The sequence below is a fragment of the Hypanus sabinus genome, chromosome 2 (assembly GCF_030144855.1).
Source record: "Hypanus sabinus isolate sHypSab1 chromosome 2, sHypSab1.hap1, whole genome shotgun sequence".
Lineage (NCBI taxonomy): Eukaryota > Metazoa > Chordata > Chondrichthyes > Myliobatiformes > Dasyatidae > Hypanus > Hypanus sabinus.
Genome location: NC_082707.1, coordinates 8,288,427 through 8,307,345, shown reverse-complemented (window position 1 = coordinate 8,307,345; position 18,919 = coordinate 8,288,427). Strand labels below are relative to the sequence as shown.

Here is an 18,919-nt window from a genome sequence, read left to right as displayed (position 1 = left end):
AGGTTGTGGTCAGGGTTGGTAGGTTGTGGTCAGGGTTGGTAGGTTGTGGTCAGGATTGGTAGGTTGTGGTCAGGGTTGGTAGGTTGTGGTCAGGGTTGGTAGGTTGTGGTCACGGTTGGTAGGTTGTGGTCAGGGTTGGTAGGTTGTGGGCAGGGTTGGTAGTTTGTGGTCAGGGTTGGTAGGTTGTGGTCAGGATTGGTAAGTTGTGGTCAGGATTGGTAGGTGGTGGTCAGGGTTGGTAAGTTGTGGTCGGGGTTGGTAGCTTGTGGTCAGGATTGGTAAGTTGTGCTCAGGGTTGGTAAGTTGTGGTCAGGATTGGTAAGTTGTGGTCAGGGTTGGTAGGTTGTGGTCAGGATTGGTAGGTTGTGATCAGGGTTGGTAAGTTGTGGTCAGGGTTGGTAGGTTGTGGTCAGGGTTGGTAGGTTGTGGGCAGGGGTTGGTAGGTTGTGGTCACGGTTGGTAGGTTGTGGTCAGGGTTGGTAGGTTGTGGTCAGGGTTGGTAGGTTGTGGTCACGGTTGGTAGGTTGTGGTCAGGGTTGGTAGGTTGTGGGCAGGGTTGCTAGGTTGTGGTCAGGGTTGGTAAGTTGTGGTCGGGGTTGGTAGGTTGTGGTCAGGATTGGTAAGTTGTGGTCAGGATTGGTAGGTTGTGGTCAGGGTTGGTAAGTTATGGTCGGGGTTGGTAGGTTGTGGTCAGGATTGGTAATTTGTGGTCAGGATTGGTAAGTTGTGGTCAGGATTGGTAAGTTGTGGTCAGGGTTGGTAGGTTGTGGTCAGGATTGGTAGGGTGTGGTCAGGGTTGGTATGTTGTGGTCAGGGTTGGTAGGTTGTGGTCAGGATTGGTTAGTTGTGGTCAGGGTTGGTAAGTTGTGCTCAGGGTTGGTAGGTTGTGCTCATGGTTGGTAAGTTGTGGTCAGGGTTGGTAGGTTGTGGGCAGGGTTGGTAGGTTGTGGTCAAGGTTGGTAGGTTGTGGTCAGGATTGGTAAGTTGTGGGCAGGATTGGTAGGTTGTGGTCAGGGTTGGTAAGTTGTGGTCAGGGTTGGTAGGTTGTGGTCAGGGTTGGTAGGTTGTGGGCAGGGTTGGTAGGTTGTGGTCACGGTTGGTAGGTTGTGGTCAGGGTTGGTAGGTTGTGGGCAGGGTTGCTAGGTTGTGGTCAGGGTTGGTAAGTTGTGGTCGGGGTTGGTAGGTTGTGGTCAGGATTGGTAAGTTGTGGTCAGGATTGGTAGGTTGTGGTCAGGGTTGGTAAGTTGTGGTCGGGGTTGGTAGGTTGTGGTCAGGATTGGTAAGTTCTGGTCAGGATTGGTAAGTTGTGGTCAGGATTGGTAAGTTGTGGTCAGGGTTGGTAGGTTGTGGTCAGGATTGGTAGGGTGTGGTCAGGGTTGGTATGTTGTGGTCAGGGTTGGTAGGTTGTGGTCAGGGTTGGTAGGTTGTGGTCAGGATTGGTAAGTTGTGGTCAGGGTTGGTAAGTTGTGCTCAGGGTTGGTAGGTTGTGGTCATGGTTGGTAAGTTGTGGTCAGGGTTGGTAGGTTGTGGGCAGGGTTGGTAGGTTGTGGTCAAGGTTGGTAGGTTGTGGTCAGGATTGGTAAGTTGTGGGCAGGGTTGGTAGGTTGTGGACAGGGTTGATGCGTTGTGGGCAGGGTTGGTAGGTTGTGGTCAGGGTTGGTAGGTTGTGGTCAGGGTTGGTAAGTTGTGGGCAGGGTTGGTAGGTTGTGGTCAGGATTGGTAAGTTGTGGTCAGGGTTGGTAGGTTGTGGTCAGGGTTGGTAAGTTGTGGTCAGTGTTGGTAGGTTGTGGGCAGGGTTGGTAGGTTGTGGTCAGGGTTGGTAAATTGTGGGCAGGGTTGGTAGGTTGTGGTCAGGGTTGGTAGGTTGTGGTCAGGATTGGTAGGTTGTCGGCAGGGTTGGTAGGTTGTGGGCAGGGTTGGTAGGTTGTGGTCAGGGTTGGTAAGTTGTGGTCAGGGTTGGTAGGTTGTGGTCGGGGTTGGTAGCTTGAGGTCAGGGTTGGTAGGTTGTGGGCAGGGTTGGTAGGTTGTGGTCAAGGTTGGTAGGTTGTGGTCAGGATTGGTAAGTTGTGGGCAGGATTGGTAGGTTGTGGTCAGGGTTGGTAAGTTGTGGTCAGGATTGGTAGGTTGTGGTCAGGGTTGGTAGGTTGTGGGCAGGGTTGGTAGGTTGTGGTCACGGTTGGTAGGTTGTGGTCAGGGTTGGTAGTTTGTGGGCAGGGTTGCTAGGTTGTGGTCAGGGTTGGTAAGTTGTGGTCGGGGTTGGTAGGTTGTGGTCAGGATTGGTAAGTTGTGGTCAGGATTGGTAGGTTGTGGTCAGGGTTGGTAAGTTGTGGTCGGGGTTGGTAGGTTGTGGTCAGGATTGGTAAGTTCTGGTCAGGATTGGTAAGTTGTGGTCAGGATTGGTAAGTTGTGGTCAGGGTTGGTAGGTTGTGGTCAGGATTGGTAGGGTGTGGTCAGGGTTGGTATGTTGTGGTCAGGGTTGGTAGGTTGTGGTCAGGGTTGGTAGGTTGTGGTCAGGATTGGTAAGTTGTGGTCAGGGTTGGTAAGTTGTGCTCAGGGTTGGTAGGTTGTGGTCATGGTTGGTAAGTTGTGGTCAGGGTTGGTAGGTTGTGGGCAGGGTTGGTAGGTTGTGGTCAAGGTTGGTAGGTTGTGGTCAGGATAGGTAAGTTGTGGGCAGGGTTGGTAGGTTGTGGACAGGGTTGATGCGTTGTGGGCAGGGTTGGTAGGTTGTGGTCAGGGTTGGTAGGTTGTGGTCAGGGTTGGTAAGTTGTGGGCAGGGTTGGTAGGTTGTGGTCAGGATTGGTAAGTTGTGGTCAGGGTTGGTAAGTTGTGGTCAGTGTTGGTAGGTTGTGGGCAGGGTTGGTAGGTTGTGGTCAGGGTTGGTAAATTGTGGGCAGGGTTGGTAGGTTGTGGTCAGGGTTGGTAGGTTGTGGTCAGGATTGGTAGGTTGTCGGCAGGGTTGGTAGGTTGTGGGCAGGGTTGGTAGGTTGTGGTCAGGGTTGGTAAGTTGTGGTCAGGGTTGGTAGGTTGTGGTCGGGGTTGGTAGCTTGAGGTCAGGGTTGGTAGGTTGTGCTCAGGGTTGGTAGGTTGTGGTCAGGGTTGGTAAATTGTGGGCAGGGTTGGTAGGTTGTGGTCAGGATTGGTAAGTTGTGGGCAGGGTTGGTAAATTGTGTTCAGGATTGGTAAGTTGTGGGCAGGGTTGGTAGGTTGTGGTCAAGGTTGGTAGGTTGTGGTCAGGATTGGTAAGTTGTGGGCAGGATTGGTAGGTTGTGGTCAGGGTTGGTAAGTTGTGGTCAGGGTTGGTAGGTTGTGGTCAGGGTTGGTAGGTTGTGGGCAGGGTTGGTAGGTTGTGGTCACGGTTGGTAGGTTGTGGTCAGGGTTGGTAGGTTGTGGGCAGGGTTGCTAGGTTGTGGTCAGGGTTGGTAAGTTGTGGTCGGGGTTGGTAGGTTGTGGTCAGGATTGGTAAGTTGTGGTCAGGATTGGTAGGTTGTGGTCAGGGTTGGTAAGTTGTGGTCGGTGTTGGTAGGTTGTGGTCAGGATTGGTAATTTGTGGTCAGGATTGGTAAGTTGTGGTCAGGATTGGTAAGTTGTGGTCAGGGTTGGTAGGTTGTGGTCAGGATTGGTAGGGTGTGGTCAGGGTTGGTATGTTGTGGTCAGGGTTGGTAGGTTGTGGTCAGGGTTGGTAGGTTGTGGTCAGGATTGGTAAGTTGTGGTCAGGGTTGGTAAGTTGTGCTCAGGGTTGGTAGGTTGTGGTCATGGTTGGTAAGTTGTGGTCAGGGTTGGTAGGTTGTGGGCAGGGTTGGTAGGTTGTGGTCAAGGTTGGTAGGTTATGGTCAGGATTGGTAAGTTGTGGGCAGGGTTGGTAGGTTGTGGGCAGGGTTGATGCGTTGTGGGCAGGGTTGGTAGGTTGTGGTCAGGGTTGGTAGGTTGTGGTCAGGGTTGGTAAGTTGTGAGCAGGGTTGGTAGGTTGTGGTCAGGATTGGTAAGTTGTGGTCAGGGTTGGTAGGTTGTGGTCAGGGTTGGTAAGTTGTGGTCAGGATTGGTAGGTTGTCGGCAGGGTTGGTAGGTTGTGGGCAGGGTTGGTAGGTTGTGGTCAGGGTTGGTAAGTTGTGGTCAGGGTTGGTAGGTTGTGGTCGGGGTTGGTAGCTTGAGGTCAGGGTTGGTAGGTTGTGGTCAGGGTTGGTAGGTTGTGGTCAGGGTTGGTAAATTGTGGGCAGGGTTGGTAGGTTGTGGTCAGGATTGGTAAGTTGTGGGCAGGGTTGGTAAATTGTGTTCAGGATTGGTAAGTTGTGGGCAGGGTTGGTAAATTGTGGGCAGGGTTGGTAGGTTGTGGGCAGGGTTGGTAGGTTGTGGTCAGGATTGGTAAGTTGTGGGCAGGGTTGGTAGGTTGTGGTCAGGGTTGGTAAGTTGTGGGCAGGGTTGGTAGGTTGTGGGCAGGGTTGGTAGGTTGTGGTCAGGGTTGGTAGGTTGTGGTCAGGGTTGGTAAGTTGTGGGCAGGGTTGGTAGGTTGCGGTCAGGATTGGTAAGTTGTGTTCAGAGTTGGTAGGTTGTGGTCAGGATTGGTAAGTTGTGGGCAGGGTTGGTAGGTTGTGGTCAGGATTGGTAAGTTGTGGTCAGGGTTGGTAGGTTGTGGTCAGGGTTGGTAAGTTGTGGTCAGGGTTGGTAAGTTGTGGTCAGGATTGGTAAGTTGTGGTCGGGGTTGGTAGTTTGTGGTCAGGGTTGGGAAGTTGTGGTCAGGATTGGTAGGTTGTGGTCAGAGTTGGTAGGTTGTGGTCAGGATTGGTAAGTTGTGGGCAGGGTTGGTAAATTGTGGGCAGGGTTGGTAGGTTGTGGTCAGGATTGGTAAGTTGTGGGCAGGGTTGGTAAATTGTGGTCAGGATTGGTAAGTTGTGGGCAGGGTTGGTAAATTGTGGGCAGGGTTGGTAGGTTGTGGGCAGGATTGGTAGGTTGTGGTCAGGATTGGTAAGTTGTGGGCAGGGTTGGTAGGTTGTGGTCAGGGTTGGTAAGTTGTGGGCAGGGTTGGTAGGTTGTGGGCAGGGTTGGTAGGTTGTGGTCAGGGTTGGTAGGTTGTGGTCAGGATTGGTAGGTTGTGGGCAGGGTTGGTAGGTTGTGGTCAGGGTTGGTAAGTTGTGGGCAGGGTTGGTAGGTTGCGGTCAGGATTGGTAAGTTGTGGTCAGGGTTGGTAGGTTGTGGTCAGGATTGGTAAGTTGTGGGCAGGGTTGGTAGGTTGTGGTCAGGATTGGTAAGTTGTGGTCAGGGTTGGTAGGTTGTGGTCAGGGTTGGTAAGTTGTGGTCAGGGTTGATAAGTTGTGGTCAGGATTGGTAAGTTGTGGTCGGGGTTGGTAGTTTGTGGTCAGGGTTGGTAAGTTGTGGTCAGGATTGGTAGGTTGTGGTCAGAGTTGGTAGGTTGTGGTCAGGATTGGTAAGTTGTGGTCAGGATTGGTAGGCTGTGGTCAGGGTTGGTAGGTTGTGGGCAGTGTTGGTAGGCTGTGGTCAGGATTGGTAAGTTGTGGTCAGGATTGGTAGGGTGTGGTCAGGGTTGGTAGGTTGTGGGCAGGGTTGGTAAGTTGTGGGCAGGGTTGGTAAGTTGTTGTCAGGATTGTTACGTTGTGGGCAGGGTTGGTAAGTTGTGGTCAGGGTTGGTAAGTTGTGGTCAGGATTGGTAAGTTGTGGTCAGGATTGGTAGGGTGTGGTCAGGGTTGGTAGGTTGTGGTTAGGGTTGGTAAGTTGTGGTCAGGGTTGGTAAGTTGTTGTCAGGATTGTTACGTTGTGGGCAGGGTTGGTAAGTTGTGGTCAGGGTTGGTAGGTTGTGGTCAGGGTTGGTAAGTTGTGGTCAGTGTTGGTAGGTTGTGGTCAGGGTTGGTAGGTTGTGGGCAGGGTTGGTAGGTTGTGGTCAGGATTGGTAAGTTGTGGTCAGGATTGGTAGGGTGTGGTCAGGGTTGTTAGGTTGTGGGCAGTGTTGGTAGGCTGTCGTCAGGATTGGTAAGTTGTGGTCAGGATTGGTAGGGTGTGGTCAGGGTTGGTAGGTTGTGGGCAGGGTTGGTAAGTTGTGGGCAGGGTTGGTAGGTTGTGGTCAGGGTTGGTACGTTGTGGTCAGGGTTGGTAAGTTGTGGTCAGTGTTGGTAGTTTGTGGTCAGGGTTGGTAAGTTGTGGTCAGGGTTGGTAGGTTGTGGTCAGGGTTGGTAAGTTGTGGTCAGTGTTGGTAGGTTGTGGTCAGGGTTGGTAGGTTGTGGGCATGTTATGCTGGTGCCGGAAACCTGCAGGCACTTCATCAGGACTGGAAATTAAGGCAGAAGATGGCAGAATAAGAAGGAGGTAGGTGAGGCTCTGTAGGTGAGAAAGGTAGAGGACTGGAGAGGAATGAATCTCACAGGACAGGAGTGTGTACTGTAGGGGACAGGGAAGAAGGAGGGGGAGGAGGGGCATGGGTGCGGGTGGCAGGGGTGATAAGCAGGTGAGAAGAGGCAAGAGGTCAGAGTGGGGTCTAGAAGAAGAGAGTGGGGGGAGAGAAAAACTTCTTACAGAAGGAGAAACCGATACACATGCCATCAGGTTGGAGGCTACCCAGTTGGAATATGAGGTGTTGCTCCTCCCCCTTGAGGCTGCCTCACCTTGGCACAAAAGGAAGTCATGGACTGACATGTCCGGAATGGGGAATGGGAAATTATAATTCTGGCTGATGGATTGGAGAGCTTGACAAAGTGAGTCCTCATTCAGCATCAGAAACGGTAAGGTAGTGTCCATGGGCTCATTCAGTAACCATTCAGTACAAAGCAGGTTCCAGAGAGTCAAGGGGAGAGTGTTACAGAGAGGGTTTGAGGCAAGGCGTTGTACTCTGGTGGTAAACGGGCAGTGTGCAAGGCCAGGGCTTTTATCCCGTAGGCATTGGGCCCTTCTATACCAATTCTGGAGTTTGTCCCAATTAGGGAGAGGTCCTGTGTTGTTCCCACAGTTTCACAAAACAAGCACCAACCTGTTGCTGATCTCAGCGCGTTTGGCTGTTGGCAGTGATTGCTGACTTCACCCCAGGCTTACCCACACCTTAAGTGTGGAAGGGCACCAGCATCGCACTGTAGTTATTTAATCTGATTTTTTATTTTTATTGAGCTACAACGCAGATCAGGCCCTTCCAGCTGCATCTCCCGGCAACCCCTAATTTAACCCCAACCTAACCACTGGTCAATTCACAATACCGACTGGCATGCGTTTGGAGTGTGGGAGGACACTGGAACTCACAGAGGAAACCCAGGCATCACGGAGGAAACGTATAATCTCCTTACACGCAGTGAAGCTGGACTGAAAGGGTTGTGCTAACGTGCAGGCCTGTGTGAATCTGTTCAGTCCAACCCCAGCACTCTTCTACAAGGAGTCTCTGTATATCCCCTCTGTGGAATGCCTGGGCTTTTCCCTGTTGCTACGGTTTCCACCCAGAGTCCTAGGACAGACTGGGGAGGTAATTGGTCATTGTAAATTGACTCATCATTAGGTTAGGGTTCATCAGGTAGTTGGGGGTTGCTGGAGTGGAGTAGTTCGGAGGGCCAGAATGGCCTACTTTGTGCTGTATTGCTAAATAAATAAATAAATAAATAAATCCTTGCCCTTTTTAACTCTACTGCTTCTTCAGCTGTTGTTCTGAACAGCCTGATGAAAAAAGCACAAGTAACTAGGGGGAAAAACAGCACAGACAAAATGCTGGAGGAACTCAGCAGGTCAGGCAGCATCTATGGAGGGGAATCAACAGTCGACTTTCTGGGCCTGGACCCTTCATCAGGTCTGGAAGGGAAGGTCACTGAATTACAGGAAGGATATTAATAAGGTTGAAAGAGTGCAGAGAAGGTTTACAAGGATGTTGCCGGGACTTGAGAAACTGAGTTATAGAGAAAGGTTGAATAGGTTAGGACTTTATTCCCTGGAGCGTAGAAGAATGAGGGGAGACTTGATAGAGGTGTATAAAATTATGATGGGTATAGATAGAGTGAATGCAAGCAGGCTTTTTCCACTGAGGCCCAGGGGAGAAAAAATAGAGGTCATGGGTTAAGGGTGAAGGGGGAAAAGTTTAAAGGGAACATTGGGGGGGCTTCTTCACACAGAGAGTGGTGGCCGTGTGGAATGAGCTGCCAGATGAAGTGGTGAATGCAGGCTCACTTTTGACATTTAAGAAAAACTTGGACAGGTATATGGATGAGAGGGGTTTGGAGGGATATGGCCCAGGTGCAGGTCAGTGGGACTAGGCAGAAAAATGGTTCGGCACAGCCAAGAAGGGCCAAAAGGCCTGTTTCTGTGCTGTAATGTTCTATGGTTCTATGGGGAAAAGCCAGTATAAAAAGCTGGGGGATGGGGGGAGGGAAGTAGGACAAGCTGGAAGGTGACAGGTGAGACCAGGTGAGGGGGAAGGTGGGTGGGGGGGTGGAAGATTAAGTAAGAGGCTGGGACGTGATAGGTGGAGGAGATGAAGAGCTGAACAAGTAGAGATTTGATAGGTGAGGAGAGTGGACCTTGGGAGAAAGGAAAGGCAGAGGAGGGGAACCAGAGGGAGGTGATGGGCAGGAGAGGGGAAGAGAAAGGGTGAGATGGGGAATGGAAAATCCGAGAAGGAGAGGGGGAGGAACTACCAGAAGTTGGAGAAATCGATGTTGAAGCCATAGAATTGGAGGCTACCCAGATGGAATATGAGGTGTTGCCCAGCCAACCTGATACGGCCTCGTCATGGCAGTAGAGGAGACCATGTGAGAACTGGAATGGGATTTCCGTTGGGAAGTCCTGCCTTTTGTGGCAGACTGAGTGTTGCTCGATGAAGCAATTCCCCAGTCTATGGCGGGTCTCCCCGATGCAGAGGAGGCCACATCAGGAGCACTGTGTGAAGGAGATAACCCTGATAGATTTGCAGGTGAAGGAATGCCTCGCCTGGAAGATGAGTAAGTGAATAAGTTGTTTCTGCTGTGTATTTAAATAATTCAGTAATATTTGAGTGGGGTATATGGGGTGCCCAGGGAAGGGCTTGTCGTGTCCAACCTGGAGCAGCTCACTCACCTTTGGACAGCCAGCTCTCACCTGCAGCTCCAAGCAGCTGTTTGCATGCGACAGCGACCACACCCTGGTACACCGCTTCGACCAGGTGAGCTTAGCCGGCGGACCTGATACCCCGGTGAGCTAGGACCATACCTGTCCCAGAGTGTGGTCAGCTCCAGCGGACAGGCTGGACGAGATCCAACGGGCAACGCTCTGTGGAGAGCGAAGGGCATAAAAAGCCGCAGAAGACGTCATGATCATCCGCTCTTTGAACCACTGGACTTGGACTTCTGAAGTCAAGTGAAATGGTTTATCCACTTTAAAAACTCTCCCGCACGGGTTTCCTGACGTGGTTGGGCACAGGGCAATTGTAAGCATATTGTCTGATTAAACATTCTTGATTTCAGGTTATACATACAGAGCACATGAATGGCAGATGTAATGACAGTAACACATCCTGAGTAGACCTGTATCCCCAGATTCCGCGACTTTCTTTTCAGTAGTTTTCTGGAGTTACAAAATGTAACAGACCCCCCAGGCTGTAAAACATCATGGAAACCTGCTTGTCCTTTGGCAAATCACCCTGCTGATCTGGGACTGGAATCTCGTGGGGGTCCTGTCACATTTGGCAATGGGCCTCCTTTCTTAAGGGCGATTTATGCAATTCCACCAACAAGGCAGAATCACCCCAGTGTCATCAAACAAAACTTAAGGAGAATAATTAACGGATTTAGGCCCCGTATCTGACTTATTTAGAGATGCAGCATAGAATAGGCCCTGCCAGCCCTCCGGAGCGCACTGCCCCGCAGCATCCGACAACCCCGATTCGACTCCAACCTAAAGATGGGACAAGTTACAACGATCAGTTAGCCTACCAAGTATGTCCTAGGACTGTGGGGCGGGGTGGGGGGGTTAGCCAGAGGACCTGGAGAAAACCTCCCATGGGGAGTACTACAAACTCCTTATAGAGGACACCATGGTGCCCACATGAGGAGAGTTTGACTTGTACCTGATGGATTTCAGAAAGATGATGGAGACGGGGTGGGGGTTAGAGTGGATGTTTCCATCAGCAGGAGAGTCTAGGTCCAGAGGGCACAGTCTCAGAATAGAGGGACACCACCAGATGAGGAGGTATTTCTATAGCCAGAGGGTGGTGTATCTGTGGAACTCATTACCACAGATGGCTGAAGAGGACAAGTCATGGGGTTATTTAAAGAGGATGTTGATGGATTAACAATTAGTCAAGGCACCAAAGGCTATGGGGAGGGAGAAGGATGGGCTTGAGAGGGATTATAAAACAGTCAGAGGACTGTGGAGGTGAAGTCGTTGGGGTGTACTTAAAGCAGTTAGATGGGTTCTTGATTGGTGTGGGGTTAGGGTGACAGGGAGAAGGTGAGCAAGTAGGACTGAGAATAAAGATCAGCCATGATGGAATGGTGGAGCAGTCCCAGTGGGCTGAATGGCCTAATTCTGCTCCTATATCTTGTGGTTAAAACACATAAAGAGATATTCAACAAATATCTTCAAAGAATTTAATAAACTCTGCTGAAAATATTGATTGCACCAGAACCTTTCTTTTTGCCACAGGGAACTGGTAGACAAAGCTTAATTGACTTGTTCTGTCAACAATAGATTTCCAATTTGGGCTGACGGAAGAACACTCACAGACGGCAGGGTTTGAGATGTGGAGAGACTGGATCGACTGGGGCAACATATTTCCCCTGGAGTGATGGAGGCTCAGAGAAAATTTTCACATCATGCGTTGTATAGATATGGTGACCACTCGAGTTGAGTACGGTGTTATCCTTCCCTACCACCCCATCAGCCTCCACATCCAACACCTAATTTCTGCCATCCCCAAAGTGATTCTTACACTAAACATATCTTTAGCTGCACCCACCTCCACTTTCCAAAGGGATCCCGCCCATCGCAGTCTTTTATGCATCCACCCCACTCCATTAATCTGCCTCCTGGCACTCATCCCTGTAAGCAGCATCAGTGCTACACCTGCCCAGATGCCTCCTCCCTCACCATTCAGGGCCCTAGGCAGTCCTTCCAGGTGAGGCAACACTTCACCTGTGAATCTGCTGGAGTCCTCAATCGCAGTGGTCCCCAACCACCGGGCCACGGACTGGTACCGGGCCGAAAGCGAGGAAACGATATGATTTGGTGATATGAAACGATATGAGTCAGCTGCACCTTTCCTCATTCCCTGTCACGCCCACTGTTGAACCTGAACCCACGCGAGGTCATCAGTCGCCTAAACGCAGTGATACCCTCGCACCAGGGATCACTGGTTGGCCTCGGGTAACTGGCCACCTCGCGCGGCTGGCGAGAAGTGCCGTTGCTACTGGCTTGGAGCGCGGACAGATGGGCGCCGCCTCTAAACCTGTTCACCACACTGAACGTTCGTGGGGAACCACGGTGCTAAAATATTCACAGACGACCCAATTTGGGCTCAGGGTTTCATAAGTAGCAGAGCAGCTACCTCACTGCGATCTACTGAAAGTCATCCCTCGAGACAAACTCCTGTCGGCCGATAGATCCCACCCTACCTGCAAGGGGGACGGACACATGCCCTGTCGCACTACTCCTCGCTCTCTGGACTGCGACTGCCGCGGCCCCGGCACGGGGACCTCCGGCCCTGACCTTGTCCTCTCACCCCACCCATGACCAACCGCAACTGGCCAAGGCATCTGGCGGTGGGGGGGGGGGCAGGAAGCTGGAGTTCGGGCCCAGAGGCTGTCTAATGAGGCAATGAAGCCCTCAAAACTGCTTCGGTACCCTGAGTCCAAGCACCCCGCACTTAAAGACAGACCTGTTCGGGACAGGAGCAAGTGCTGATAGCCACAAAAACTAACTTGCGGAATAGACTGGACATAAGGAATCCCCTTCAAGTATCGCTGTATTCCAGTCGTGATTAACACCACCGCCCCCCCCCCCTGGCAGCCGGATATTGTCAATATTAAACCAGTCCACAGTGCCAAAAAGTTTGGTGACCCCTGATGTGTCCATTGCTCCAGGTGCCTTCTCTACAGTGGTGAGACCCATTGTAAATTGGGGAACCATTTCTGCACCATTCATCACAAGTGTGACTTACTGGTGGCCAACCATTTAAATTCCAATTCCCATTCCAACGTGTCAGTCCACGGCCTCCTCCCTTTCTCCTATGGTCCATTCTCCTCTCCTTCTTCTCCAGCCCTTGACCTTTCCCACCCACCTGGCTTCACCTATCACCTTCCAGCTGGCCTCCTTCCCTTGCCTCTACCTTTTTGTTCTGGCATCTTGACCCAGAGAAAGGTCTTGGCCCAAAATGACAACTGTTTACTCTTTTCCAGTGATGCCACCTTACCTGCTGAGTTCCTCCAGCATTTTGTATGTGTTGCTTTGGATTTCCAGCATCTGTAGACTTTCTTGTGTTTATCAGTGTGATGTTCTGTTAGGGGGGTGTCTATAAGTGACTTTGTTTAATGTAGGGATGCTGGCACCACACGTTCCTTGGCAGATTGATGTCAGGGTCCAGAGGCGTGGAGTTGAAGATGAAAATGTGTGGGGACCCTTCACTGCTGCAATCTTCCTCCACCTTCACTACCATGGTGATATGTTATCACCCTCTGCCTGCTCCACCAATGAGGTCTTGGTTGGATCACTGTTTGTCTGGAAACTCCCCCTTGACCATGGAGCTAAGCTCCGGACAGCATTGCTCTCGTGGTCTCAGAAACTCACACGCCTGTCCACCACAAAGAAGTGACGATCCTCGGAGAAGTGAGAGAGACAGGCTTTATTTGTCACAGGTGCATTGAAACGTACATGGAAATGCGTTGTTTTGCATCAATGTCCAACACGGTCCGAGGATGCGCTGGGCAACGCTTCCGCTTCTTTGTGTGCCGTGCAATTTTCTGCCCGGTGACAACATGAGAACACTAAATTTTTAAGCGGAAGTAAACCTGAATCTGTTCTGAGGATAATAGACTATCAAGTCCAGCTTGTTGTTCCTTGTCTAAAAGAAATAAAATAATACACATCAATGAGTCTCAGTTACATTATACAATAGCATGTAATAATATCAATTTTTCACATGCCTATGAGGTAGAGGGTGACAAGCTTCCATACACAGTTTGTCCCTTTGTGCACTAGTAGCAAAAGATGTGTGCACGCCTTAGAGGGAATATTGGTGCAGCGCCCTGCTTCATAATATACCTACAGTTCACTGACCCTGAACTGTACAGCTTTGGAATGTGGGAAGAAATTGGGAGCATCTGGAAGAAACCCACATAGTCACTGGAAGAATATACAAAGTCCTTACAGACAGTGGTGGAAATTAACTCTGATTGCTGGTGCTATAAAGCATTACGTGATTGTGCCCCAGGTAGATTTAGTTTATAGCCTTGTCTCAGACAGGAACCTTGGGCTTGGGCCAGGGCTTTGTGCATGATTGCATGACTAGGTCCAGCCCAAAAACTTGCCAATGACAGAACTTCTGTTGGCAGAGTTTTAGATGTGACAAAGATGCATCCAGGATTGAGATAGATCAACCGGTTGAGTGGTGTCATAATTAACAGCCTTGCACTCAATGTCAGTAAGACCAAGGAATTGATTGTGGACTTCAGGAAGGGGAAGTTGAGGGAGCACGCACCAGACCTCATCGAGGGATCAGCAATAGAAAGGGTGAGTAGTTTCAAGTTCCTGGGGGTCAACATCTCTGAAGATTCATCCTGGGCCTCACATATTGACACAATTATAAAGAAGGCAAGTTGGCAGCTATATTTCACTAAGAGTTTGGGAAGACTTGGTGTGACACCAAATCTCTGCAGATGTACCATCGAGAGCATTCTAACTGGTTTCATTAGTATCTGGTATGAAGGGGCCACTGCACAGGATCAGAAAAAGCTGCAGAAAGTTACAACTCAGGCAGCTCCACTATGGGCACTAATCTCCCCAGCATCGAGGACATCTTCAAAATGTGATGGCTCAACAAGGTGGCATCCATCATTAAGACCTCCACCACCCAAGACGTGCTCTCTTCTCATTGTTACCATCAGGGAGGAGGTACAGGAGCCTGAAGACACACACTCAACCTTTTCAGGATCCACTTCTCGACCACTATCAGATTTGTGAGTGGACAATGAGCCCATGAAGACTACCTCATAATTTTTTGGTCCTTATTGTCCTCTTTTTCAAAATATATTTCTTACTGTAGTTTATCACTTTTATTACAATGTATTGTAATGTACTGCTGCCACATTAAAAAAAAACATATGCCTGTGATATTGAACCAAATTCTGATTCTGGTTCAGATTCTGAATCCCTCCATCTGATCAGATTGGGAAAAATTTGAAGTTTATTGTCAGGTCTGCTCCTGCCGACCCTCCCTGTCTCCTCCCGTCAAACAGAATTCTCCTGCCACTCGTTCTGGATTCATCACCTGCAGCCTATTTAACCCAGTCCTCATCCACTCCTTAACGACTCATTGAAAGGGCCAACTTCCAGCAGTTGTCCTGAGCTTTCACTCTCCCTACCTAAAGTTCATCTTGTTCTCTGTTGTGGTTAGTTTCTGTTCTCCCTGGTTTTGTGGTCCCTCTTGGCTCGTTATTTTGTGGTCTATTATTAAAGTTATCATTCACTCCTAAATCATCTCCACTGCTCTGCTCCTCGCTCAAGTCTCCTCCACAGTCCCCAACGTAATTGTCAACATGTACCACCGTGAGATTCATTTCCTTGCGGGCATTCACAGGAAAAAAGAAAATACATTAGAATTTACAAAAATACTATAAACAAACACATATATATGGCAAAATAAGACAAACTCTGCAAATAAAAAAATTACTAAGAATATCAGTTGTAGAGTCCTTGAAAGTGAGTCTGTAGGTTGTGGAATCAATTCAGAGTTGTGGTGAGTGAAGTTATCCACACTGGTTCAGGAGCCTGATGGTTGAGGGGTAATAACTGTTCCTCAGGTTGGTTGTATGAATGAATGGCATGGTCTCATTGGGCCAGAAGACTCATTGCTGTATTTCTAAATAACATGAAGGTGTGTGGTAAGTTTCCTTCTTGAATTGCTGCCACCCCTGTGGTGTGAGTGTACCCATGGTGCTGTTCGGGAGGGAATTCCAGGATTTTGACCCAATGATAGTGAAAGACTGGTGATACTGCATTCGTCTTGGAGGGCACGAACAAGGGGTAGTGTTCTTCGTGCTTTTGCTGTCCTTGTCCTTCCGAAGTTCAAAGTAAGTTTATTATCAATGTACATATATGTCTCCATATACAACCCAGAGATTCAATTTCTTGCAGGCATTCACAGAGTTTGTACATTCCGCCCCATAAACTGCACGGGTTTCCTCCACAGTCCAAACTGGTCAGTAAGTTACTTGTTCATTGTAAATTGTCCTGTGATTAGGCTGGGGTTAAATTGGTGAGTGTGTGTGAGAGAGAGTGAGTGAGTGTGGTGTGTGTGTGTTTGTGCGTGAGTGTGTTAGTGGGGGGGGGGGATCTCCTCCCCGGATGCGGTGATTGACAGCTTCCGCAGAACCTCGCTATGTCTGTGTGTGTGTGAACTGTTTATTATGTCCAAGCGCCATGCAGTGAGCAGTTGTCTTGAAACAGACACCTAGCAGAATAAGATAAGATTGTAGCACTTGGCACGCCCTCCCCCCGTACCGCCGGCAAAAAACTGGGGGGCGGTGGGAGCGAATTAGAATATCTTCCTCCTCCTCCTTTCCCCACCTCCGTTTCATTTTTATATTTACAAGCCCACGTTCATGTCTGAGCGATTGCTCGGATTCATTGTTACTGAGCGGAAGGATATGTATTGAATCGCTCCGGGAGTGAGAGAGACGAGAAGCAGAGAGAGAGAGAGAGAGAGAGAGAGAGAGAAAGAGAAATAGTCATAGAGAGAGAGAGAAGGGGAACAATTTAACATGGCGAGCGACTCCCCGGCGCGTAGCCTGGATGAGATTGATCTTTCGGCTTTGAGGGTAAGTCATACATGTACGGCAGCAGAATTATTTATTACTGGCGCTAACGCCGGAGCTCTTCATTGTTCCTTCAATATTGTAATGTCACGACGGCAGTCTGATCCTATCCCTTCGAGGTGAGGGTTTCCGGTACCGGCCGGCCGGCCGGTGTGTTGGCCGCGGGATGCTGTGGACAGCGTTGCGTGTTGGTGCGCCAGCAGTCCCCGAATGAATGAGGCGATGTCTGCAAGCCGGCCTTGTGTCGTTTTAAGTAGGGTTTCCTTAAAAAAACGTGTTAATTCATTTTTATTTTTCTCGCTCTATCTCTTTGTCTTATTGCCGCCTTCCTAGCAAGTGGTGATCATGATCTGACGCGATTGTGTTATCAGGGCCTTTAAACGCCTGTGTGTGTGTGTTTGCGGTTGGCTTTCGACCCCACGTCTATTAAACCCTCTCCTTCTGGTGTGTGCAGAGCGGGAGGATTGGTTAAAAATTGCAGCTTCCCGGGCGATTTACCGTTCTTTGAGGCTCCGTAGGGTGAAATGCAGTCTCGGCCGCCGCTGTGTGTGTGTGTGGAGCGGGAGCGAAATGGGCAGAGGCATGTTGAGTGATTGAGGCAGGAGTATCCGATGCATTCGTGGTGTGCAAAATTGATGGGCGAGGGCTTGTGGTGGGAAAGGGCTCTCTGTTACGGAGTTCCTCCAGCGTTTTGCATGCATGTGTGCGTTGCTCTGGATTTCCAGCATCTGCAAAACCTCTCGTTATCAGATGCTGCCTGACCTGCTGAGATCCTCCAGCATTGTGTGTGCGTGTGTGTGTTGCTCTGGATTTCCAGCATCTGCAGAATCTCGTTATGGGGAACCTTTAGGTCCTGTGGCCTGGTATCTCAAAGAGCGGTGTTGTAGTGCCGTCCAGGCAGACTGTCGTTTCAGCACGTCCGAATAGCGAGAATTCATCGTGGCATTTCAGATTCCGGCATCGCGGCTGCGATTCTCTAAGGGACTTGCTCGGTGTCCCTCTGCCCGCTTTTGTACGCCTGCTCTCCGGGAAAGGACGCGAAGGGCGGCTGAGGATGGGGCGGGGACAATGGAGAGGTGTGGGGGTGTGTGTGTCATTGGGGTGATGAGGGGGAGGTAGGCAGGAGGATTGAGTGGGTGCGGAAGAGGGTAGGCAACTGGCCACCAGCCAGGATACCAGCCCTGTAATGAAGCGATGATCCCTCCGCTTTGTGTTGGTCGTTATCGCGTCAGAAATCTTGTCAGGTCGTTTCTGAGTTGGACGCGGGGCAGCGCTGCGAGGGCAGACTCCGGCCGGGCGCCTCCACCGTCCTGTTCACAAACCCCTACCTCAGTAGCGCGCTTCTCTGAGGGGGGTCACACAGGTCCGGCTGGTGTCCTTTCCCACAACAAAGCCCTTCGGCCCACGATGTTGTGCTAGCCCTTTAACTTACTCCACGATCAATCTAACCCTCCCGTCCTACATAACCTTCCATTTTCTATCATCCATGTGCCTAATTAATACTTTCTTAAATGTCCCCAATGTGTCTGTTTCTACCACCATCAGTTCCACACATCCACCACTCTGTGTAGGAAAAAAATCTATCCCTGATATACCCCCTATCCTTTCCAACAATCACCTTAAAATGTCTCTGTATTAGTCACAAGGTAGCTAAAAAAGCCAGGAGAGGAAAGATAGATGGAAGGTAAGCTAGCCAATAATATAAAACAGGATACCAAAAGACCCCTCCTATCTCTCTACCTCTACCTCTTCCCTCGAAATGCTACCTAGATTGAGGTTTTATGATACACCTACCCTATGCCTCCTCCCTCACCACCATTCAGGGCCCTAAATGGTCCTTCCAGGTGAGCCTGTTGGGGACATAAACTGTGTCCGGTGTGACCCGATGTAGATTGCGAGATTGTTTCGTTGAGCACGCCAGAAGAAACGGGGTCTCCCAGTGGCCACCCATTTTAATCCCACTTCCCATTCCCATTCCGATATGTCCACCCATGGTCTCCTCCGCTGTCACAATGAGGGCACACTCAGGGTGGAGGAACAAAACGATATTCCGGCTGAGTAACCTCCAACCTGATGGCATGAACATTGACTTCTTTAACTTCCATTAATGCCTCCACCATTCCCTCTCTCCTTATCTCCTTACCCGCCCATTGCCTCCCTCTGGCTCTCCTCTCCCTTCCCTTTCTTCCAAGGCCTTCTGTCCTCTCCTATCGGACACCCCTTTCTCCAGCCTGCAGCTCCTTACTTCAGCCCCGCTTCCCGGTTTCACCTGTCACCTTGTGTTTCTCTCTCCCCCCCCCCCCCACTTTTTAACTCTATCTTTTTTTCTCCAGTCCTGCCCAAGGGTCTCGGCTCGAAACATCAACTGTACTTTTTTCTACAGATGCTGCCTGGCCTGCTGATTCCTCCAGCATTTTGTGTGTGCTGCTTGGATTTCCAGCATCTGCAGATTTTCTCCTGTTTGTGATTTAATTGCAGTCTTCTGCATTTACTTGTGTCAGTGCGTTCTCTGTTTAGGATCTTGTCAAGCACATATACATAGAACATCATGGGACTGTATAGGCCCTTCACCCACTATGTTGTGCCAATCCTATAACCTACTCCAAGATCAAGTTAACCTTTGCCTCCCACATAATCCTCCATTTTTCTATCATCTATATGCCTATCTAGGAGTCTCTTAAGTGTCCCTAATGTATCTGCCTCTACCACCGACACTGGCAGGATCATTTATACACCCACCACCCTCTGTGTGAAAGACCTAGCTTCGATCCCCCTCCCCCCTTCATTTTCCTTTTGTCACCTTAAAATTATGTCCCCTGTATTAGCCATTTCTGCACTGGGAAAAAAATGTATCTGGCTCATTGCTGTATCTGTGCCTCTTACCCTCTTGTACACTTGTATCAGGTCACCTCTCCTTCTCCTTCAATCCAAAGAGAAACCCC

At 50.1% G+C, this 18,919-nt stretch overlaps 1 protein-coding gene across 5 annotated transcripts in view; it reads left to right on the top strand.

Annotated features, from left to right (window-relative positions):
• Window positions 1-15,561: 15,561 nt before the first annotated feature.
• Window positions 15,562-18,919, top strand: part of LOC132406278 (traf2 and NCK-interacting protein kinase-like) — a 268,579-nt gene continuing 265,221 nt past the window's right edge. For all 5 annotated transcript variants that reach the window (XR_009516121.1, XM_059991712.1, XM_059991697.1 and 2 more), the window contains exon 1: window positions 15,562-15,980. Coding sequence is in view for 4 of the 5 variants with exons in the window: in XM_059991712.1 (XP_059847695.1) it covers window positions 15,924-15,980 (57 nt within the window). In the remaining variant the exon portion in view is untranslated. The remainder of the gene's footprint in view (window positions 15,981-18,919) is intronic.